Source organism: Scleropages formosus, chromosome 22 (genome assembly GCF_900964775.1).
Source record: "Scleropages formosus chromosome 22, fSclFor1.1, whole genome shotgun sequence".
Classification (NCBI taxonomy): Eukaryota; Metazoa; Chordata; class Actinopteri; order Osteoglossiformes; family Osteoglossidae; genus Scleropages; species Scleropages formosus.
Genome location: NC_041827.1, coordinates 15,316,500 through 15,324,785, shown reverse-complemented (window position 1 = coordinate 15,324,785; position 8,286 = coordinate 15,316,500). Strand labels below are relative to the sequence as shown.

At 40.9% G+C, this 8,286-nt stretch overlaps 1 protein-coding gene across 1 annotated transcript; it reads left to right on the top strand.

The window, feature by feature from the left end:
* Nucleotides 1-504: 504 nt before the first annotated feature.
* slc32a1 (solute carrier family 32 member 1) lies at nucleotides 505-5,747 on the top strand. The gene is made up of 2 exons (XM_018742272.2): nucleotides 505-1,604; nucleotides 3,022-5,747. Exons 1-2 carry the CDS (start codon nucleotides 1,194-1,196, stop codon nucleotides 4,207-4,209), a joined length of 1,599 nt encoding a protein of 532 aa, XP_018597788.1. The 5' UTR covers nucleotides 505-1,193; the 3' UTR covers nucleotides 4,210-5,747.
* The last annotated feature ends 2,539 nt before the right edge of the window (nucleotides 5,748-8,286 follow it).

Here is an 8,286-nt window from a genome sequence, read left to right as displayed (position 1 = left end):
AAAGAAGTGCAGCTGGAAAATATTTGCGTTCATTTATTGATAGAAGATTATCCACACTGATCGGTGACATTAATTCATCCTGCTCCGAGGTTCCACGTTTAACGATAATAAGAGAAAATATAAAATACTTCCCACTGACAAACAAAACCAGCAGCTTATTGGATTCGGTAACAACTCCGCTTTCAACTAAAACAGCCGCACAGGTTTTGCACATCTTCTCGAAGCCTTCAAAGCATCACATTTGTTTAAAAAAAAAAAAAAAAAAAAAAAAAAATCGAATGGAATGACAAAATAAACAATCGATTCAGACGTATCGAAAGAACTTTCAGTCTTAAAAAGAACTCGGTCCTTGGAGTGGATGCCTGCGCCTCTGTTTCTTTCTCCTTATATATAAGCAAAGTTATGCAAGAACGGAAGCATGAGAATGTCATTGGGTGTTGGAATAAAACATAGTGCGAATTACCGTAGGGTGGGAGAGGACGCGGGGACAGCAAGCGCCTCCCCCAGAAATGCAGCAAATCTCTCCTCTTTCCCCGGGTTCGGGGCGGCTGCTGTGCGCACTGGGGGCACGAGACGTGCTTCGCGAGCGCGAGTCTTTGCATTGGCGGGCTGATGGTGACACGTGCCTCCTCCTGCCTCCACGCGCCACCCCCGCGCTCCACGGTACCGCATTGGCATCGGTGACGGCGGAGGGAAACCGACTGTGGGAGCGCAGCCGCTGCGACCCTCACGGAAAAAAAAAAGAAAAAAAAGAAAAAACATCATAAATGAAAGAAGCACAGACCGCTTTGCGATTCTGGTCACTGCAAGGAAGCCCAGCAGCCTGGTTGTCGGGTCTCTTTGTGGAGTCATTCTAGAGTCACACCTGCGTAGTTTTTTTTTTTTGTTTTTAGTCGTAAAAAAATAAACAAAAGGGGACCCCTGCAAACAAGATGCAAGAACCAAGCACCGACATTTGAAGGTGACATGAACCAGTGGAATATCGAGAATAAGAGCCGTACTTTTAACAGGAATTGGAGATAACGACAGAAGACTCCATAACGAGGCTCACTGACGCTCGAGGGTCTCCTGCTTTTTTTTTTCCCTGCCCTCCGCTAAACAAGTCGTCAATTTCCAGACACAACCGGCAGCCGCAGTTAAGAGGGTAACGTCAACGTACATATTTTGAAACACTTTCATTCAAAACAGAAAAGATGGCAACGTTAATCCGAAGCAAGATTTCGAGCAAGCTGTCCAACGCGGCCACCGCCGTGTCCAATAAGTCGCAGGCGAAGGTGAGCGGGATGTTCGCCAGAATGGGCTTCCAGGCCGCCACCGACGAAGAAGCGCTGGGCTTCGCTGCCTGCGACGATCTGGATTACGACCACAGACAAGGACTGCAGATGGACATTCTCAAGACCGACGAGGTCGGTGACGGTGGGGAAGGCGGTGGGGATCTGGGCGACGATGGCACTATTGAAGGGGACAGCCGTTACCAGAGGGACGGCACCGGTCCGCCACCCTCCTCTTCCAAAGACGGCGGGGCGTGCGCCGAGCTGGGGGGGCAAGACAAGCCCAGAATCACGGCTTGGGAAGCGGGCTGGAACGTCACCAATGCGATCCAGGTAAGATCGCAGTTCGACATCTGCCTACGAGCCAATGACTCAGTTCAGTCAGTGCGCTTCTCAGCGCACGGTCACCTCCATCCAGTTTAACTGTGTCCAATTGACTGCTCTTTTTCATCCTAGTGGCTGTCGCTGTGTGTTAACACAACGGAAATGTGTCTTAATTTGCAGTCATCTGTTTTTCTTTCACCGTGTGTTAAAGCTTTTAGAATGTGGGGCTTCCTTCAAAGCCACTGTGAAACGCTAACGCCGAGGTGCGAGTAGATCATGTCAGTCACGTTTGAGAAAAACAGAATCCTCTTCCACTCATCGAGCTGAGATTTGCGTTCGTTTCTCTCTGATTGCTTGAAGTACTTAGTGGTGTCACCACCGTGGAATAATTTCCTCGTACCCTGGTGTAGGGCTTGTATTTTTGTATATTCTACAATATATTGTATTATATATCGTATATTTGTGTATTCTTGTATATTGCATTTTTGTCTATTACCGCAACTCTGAGCTACTAAAATTACAATACGTTGTGAAACGTAAGCAATAATAGGCAAAAAAAAAACAGAAATCATTAATAATAAGAGATAATTGATGATGGTTCACTGAGCAATATCATTTTAGAAACTAATACAAAACACGATCACAAGGGTGTTCTAGCTGTTTTTTTTTTTTTTTTTTTGATTTTCACGGCAGTCCATTCCAGTCAAAAATGTAATATTTCCATTTAAAGCGGTTAAATTGACAAGAAGAAAAATAGCTATTGCACGTTTTAAAAACTGCTGGAAAAGGGAAACGTTTGGACGAAAATATGACGTCTTTACAAAGTCGGGAAAAAACATTATTTCTGTTTTGCTTCATTTTTGGTTTTGGTGGTCGATAAAATGTATACAAGTATTATTTAAAGCTAACTAAATATATACTGCAGGATACTGTCTGTAGCAGTTTAGAAAATACATTTTGGCTGATGAACTGAGACTTGCTGGAGAAGCACAGGTCATAGTGAAAAATAACCAATTACCCTGCCCAGACTTTATTATCAATATCATAAGCAGTCGCCATTACGTCACTTCGAATCCCTCATCCCAGATATGACGAAAAACCAACAAAGCGAGTAGGCGGTGCTCAGAGAAAAAGGAATCCATGCATGCATAAATGAATGCATAAGTAAATAAAAAAAAAACCAAACAAACGAAATCTCATGACTATTTTTTGGCAAACAGTATAGCAAATTTGAGTTTTGATTTGCATTTATTTCACAGACACCTCCAAATAAACAAATCAAAGCCATTGGTCAGTTATTACCTAATCTAAAAGTAGTAAGCACTGTATTGTATATACAGATACTAATAAAATGTCTATTACATTCTTTTTGTCCCGTCGATTGGCAGTTTTTTCTATTTCTACATTGCTGTGCTTATTTTCACAGGGGATGTTCGTCCTTGGCTTACCGTATGCTATACTCCATGGTGGATACCTTGGACTGTTTCTCATCATTTTTGCTGCAGTTGTTTGCTGTTACACTGGAAAAATTTTAATCTCTTGCCTGTATGAAGAAAATGAAGATGGAGAGCTTGTACGTGTGAGAGACTCGTATGTGGACATCGCCAATGCCTGCTGCGCACCGCGGTTTCCCTTGCTAGGTGGCTATGTAGTGAATGTAGCCCAGATAATTGAGCTGGTGATGACCTGCATCCTGTACGTGGTGGTGAGTGGCAACCTTATGTACAACAGCTTTCCCAACCTGCCAGTGTCACAGAAATCTTGGTCCATCATTGCCACCGCTGTGCTGCTTCCTTGCGCCTTCCTCAAGAACCTTAAGGCTGTGTCCAAGTTCAGCTTGCTCTGCACTCTAGCCCACTTCATTATCAATATCCTGGTAATAGCCTACTGCCTGTCGAGGGCACGAGACTGGGCCTGGGACAAAGTCAAGTTCTACATTGATGTCAAGAAATTCCCAATTTCCATTGGAATCATTGTTTTCAGCTACACATCACAGATTTTCCTGCCATCTTTGGAAGGGAACATGCAAAAACCCAGTGAGTTTCATTGCATGATGAACTGGACCCATATTGCAGCTTGCATCCTCAAAGGCCTGTTTGCACTCGTAGCTTATTTGACCTGGGCTGATGAAACCAAGGAAGTCATCACAGATAACCTTCCATCCACCATACGGGCAGTGGTCAACATTTTCTTGGTGGCCAAAGCTTTGCTGTCCTACCCCCTGCCATTTTTTGCTGCGGTGGAGGTCCTGGAGAAGTCTCTCTTCCAAGATGGGGGACGCGCAATTTTTCCAGATTGCTATGGAGGTGACGGACGCCTGAAAGCCTGGGGTCTCAGCCTTCGATGTGGCCTAGTGGTCTTCACTTTGCTTATGGCCATTTATGTGCCACATTTTGCCCTCCTGATGGGTCTCACTGGCAGTCTGACAGGAGCTGGGTTATGCTTTCTACTTCCCAGTCTCTTTCATCTTAAGCTTTTGTGGAGAAAGCTCTTATGGCACCAGGTGTTCTTCGATGTTGCTATATTTGTAATAGGAGGTATATGCAGCATTTCTGGCTTCATTCATTCAATGGAGGGGCTCATAGAGGCTTATAAATATAATTTACAAGATTAAGGACTGGTTGAAAAGATCACTGTAAACAATACTACCACACATTTGCTCCCTTATGTGTTCAATCCAACTTACAGTAGTTAACATATTGCATTCCGTCTCACACGCACGCGCATACACACACGCACACGCACAAGAACACACAGTATTTCCACAAAATGTCAAGCTTTATAACTGAATCCACGATTCAGAGAAACAAGGGAAAATCAAGTTTAAAAATATACGTTTATAAATATGAAACGAGATTTCCATATTTTTCAGTTTGCAACCAGCCTGAACGGGAACACAAAGAATAAAACAAGCTATACAGAAACAGGCAATTTTCATGGCTTATGTATGAGTTCTTTTTTCACAAACACTCCATATAACATATCAGTAAGTGGTGGTGGCTGAGGAAAACATTGATGTCATGTGATTAGTCATATAATGCTATATGAAAACTAGATGGGCTTTGACATAAGTATAAAAGTTCTGACCTTTATGTTTAAGCAGAGGTCGGATTTGTGTCAGTATGATTTATAATTTTTATTTTTGCTTCCCAAACCAAAATGAAGGCAATAAAATCTGACAAGTAAAGTTACTGTATGTTAATACAACTTAAAGACATGTCTATACAGAGGCCAGTTATTTCAGATGGCCATGATATTTGTAAATAATAAAAATATGTGAGGGAACGTATGTATAAGGTAGTCAACCTCTTCTAAAAATACCTTGGTTATTAAACCCTCCAGTACAGTTAGCTAAAAATGGACAATAGGCAAATGACAGATCAAATCTAAGATCCTTTGCAGTCTTCCAGTACTAATAATTGTACTGAGGACTGTGATATTAAAAACATTGTAATATTGTACCTAAGAGTATCAAAAAGTGATAAACTTAAAACTATGCATTTCAATCTATTTATATATCCTAGAGTAATATGAAACTAAATATTCAAAGTATACACCAGAAGTGGAAACCTTAAAGTTGCATTTACACTAAAGCGCTGGAAAAAAATATTAAACACCTCTTTATAATAACCTTAAAAGTATTAAAATGAAATACTTTAACGAATGAAGGTGTTAACGGAACAATAAACGACAAACACAATTACAATGAACACGTTGTGAAATCAGACCTCCCCTCCAAATTGCGTAATAATTATAATTAAGCCAATTTACCAGGCAAGAAAAAAAGATCTGATGTCTTTGTATTATCTTAAAGAAAAATTAAAATCATTTAACCATAAACTCAAAACAGTTATTTACGAAAGCAAAATATTTCCAGAGTTATGTTCTCATGTCAATTCCGTATGCATTTTAACTTTATCATTCAACGAAACGGACTATGAAATATTGAGGTTCCGTAATTCAATTATTTGGGTAAAAACTTCTCAAGTTTGTTTAAAAAGTGAAAACATGAGGACATTTTTCATTCTGTGCAATCCAACAGGTCCTGTGGAAAATGTTATAAAACCGTATGTGTAGTGTTATTGTGGTTTCAAAAAGATGGAATGTATATCACAAAATCGTTATCATATATCGTGGAAAAAAATGAATATATTGAGGAATAAATAAAATATGTGAAATATTGTACTTACTGTGTTTGGTTTTGTGTGATGAGTACAAAAACCGCAAGAACATGTATTTCACTTCTATAAATAGAATAAAGTATGAATAATTAATGTCCGCGGAAAACTCATATTTTTTTCTTCACCTGAATAACACGTAATTTGTTTCACCACAGGTATATTTAACAGGAAAATTCAGATAAACAGTCCGAATATAGCTGCTCTTCGGCAATATGCGGAACAGGCAATTGACGGAACACGACGAATCGAAGCAGACCACAAAAATGTGAACATGAAATTGGTTTTATGAACACTTCTGGTTATAAAAAGAAGGTGCGCATTTAAGGAGCGTTCGTGTCTGTGACCGAACATCTGGAAGAGGCTAAGGCCTGTGCTCGCAGCATTGTTCGCCCACATCTGTGCGCTGCGCTCCCCGCAGGGATCCCGCCGAAGCGCTCGCTCGCTGCGCTCCGCTCCGCGCCGCGGCCGCTTATTCAGACCTGATAAAAAGGATTCTTCTCTTCAGGAGCGCCAATTTAGATTGTATCACATTTTATATCTTGAATTTATAGATAGCTCTGCTTATACGAAAAACCATTCATGGAGATCATTATTGTTTTATTCCCATCCCCGCATATTATTACCCCATCGAATAGCCATGGCACGAATAAAGTTAATTATGTGGCATTGAATATGGAACAATAGCGCTAGCCTTTCATGGCTAAGACACAATGTAAATGCAATAGGGGCTTTATACTTTATCAAGTAGGCTCAAACAGAGAATATATTAAATCCAAATACTTCGGGAAAAAGTGCAAATAATTTTCCGATCGTATCATCCATAGCGTAAAAATGGTGGGTTTTCATAATAAGCTTATAGTAAACCATCTGTGCATTTTTTTTTAAAACAGTTTATGGCGAAGGGGGATAATGCGAACTATTGCAAAATACGTTAGTGTCATATGCATTATTATTAGTACCACTGTGAGGGTTATTACCGCTAACCTTCTCTCTTGAGTCTTTGTTGCAAGCACAGTTATGGGCGCAGCGCCAGCTGGAGCAATGAAGTTCCTCCAAATAATAAGCGCACCGCAGGCGACACTGCAGGCTTTCCGTGGAAGAGCCGCAGTCACGGAGACCGCGGAACACGTGGAGCCCGGTGTTCCAGTGTCGCCACACACTTTGAACGAGGAACGACGAGAATTCCGGGAGCAGGGGCAGGTATGGGAAAGGAGTGTGTGCTCTACACTTTCTCGTGAAAATCGGAGAACTCAGAGGGCGCATTCACGCTGCGCACGCGCGGCTGGGGACGGATCACGACCGAGGTACAACGTGGTAAATGTACAGCGCATCTTTTACATATTGATTCCGCCTAAATTCTCCGTTTCACAGATAATAATGCCGAATTTTCAGAGCCTTTACAGTACAAAATTTATGCTTACGTGGTAACGCAAAATGCAATAATATTTGATGTAGCCAGTTCATTCCTAAACGCTACAGCACGGTGATATTAGTGGGTGGGGGGTTGGGGGGGGGGGCGTTCTGAAGAGCACGTGGCGGGAACCTGTCAGATTTTTGCCCTCGGCACCAGGGCTACCTGTTCATTTGCTGCAAGATTTCACACAGTTCTGTGCCAACATCTGGACTGCAGTAATATTTCATGATCTGCGTAGGGGAATCACGTGAGATGCCGCGCGACAAACTGTTTATTCCTGCGTAATAAATTCTGCAGGACAGCTGCCGAGACAGTTTAGTGATATATAAGAATCAAAATAAAAACGCCCGACGAGCCTTAGCAGGAGGTGAAAACAAGTCTCACGCCGAAGATGTACAAGGTTTTTTTTTTTTTTTTGAAAAAAAAAAAAAAAACAACAGCAGTAAACTTAACAACCGAATGTAGCCTCGAAATTGGAGGCACAAGATATTGATCGAGTACACTAGTAAAAACTAAAACACCATATTGTGGTGGTTAGGGTTATTATATTATAAAGACCTGATACGGAGTGCTTCCCTCTGAAACAAACGTTTCAGAGCAAATACCGACATGAAATGTTTGCTTCAACTGACTGGAAAAATATCAGGATGAGGAGAATTGACATTACTGCCTGGAATATTTTCCCTCATAATCTGAGCAAAAAATGCGTGAAATCAGTAGTGAAGGTTTTCAACCTCTTTATGAGGAGATACAAAATAAACATTTTTGTGAATCAGTTAAGTATTTCCCAATAAATTAGACTTCCAATAATTTAACTATTATTTTTAAGATAATTACTTTCTTCCCCATATCGCACTGCTAGAGAACCTGCCCACATTAAAAACGGACAAAAGTGATTTTAAAGTTTAGTAAATGTATAACTTAAAGCACAATTATGTAATCAGAAAGTGCAATTTAACTATATATCTTGTGCACTTTAACTACATCTACATCTTAATATTTTCCTATGAAATCCAGCTGTGATTCATTACATTTTACTCTTCTTTTCTGCCATTAATTACACACACAAAAGGATGAAATGGGTAATACTGATATT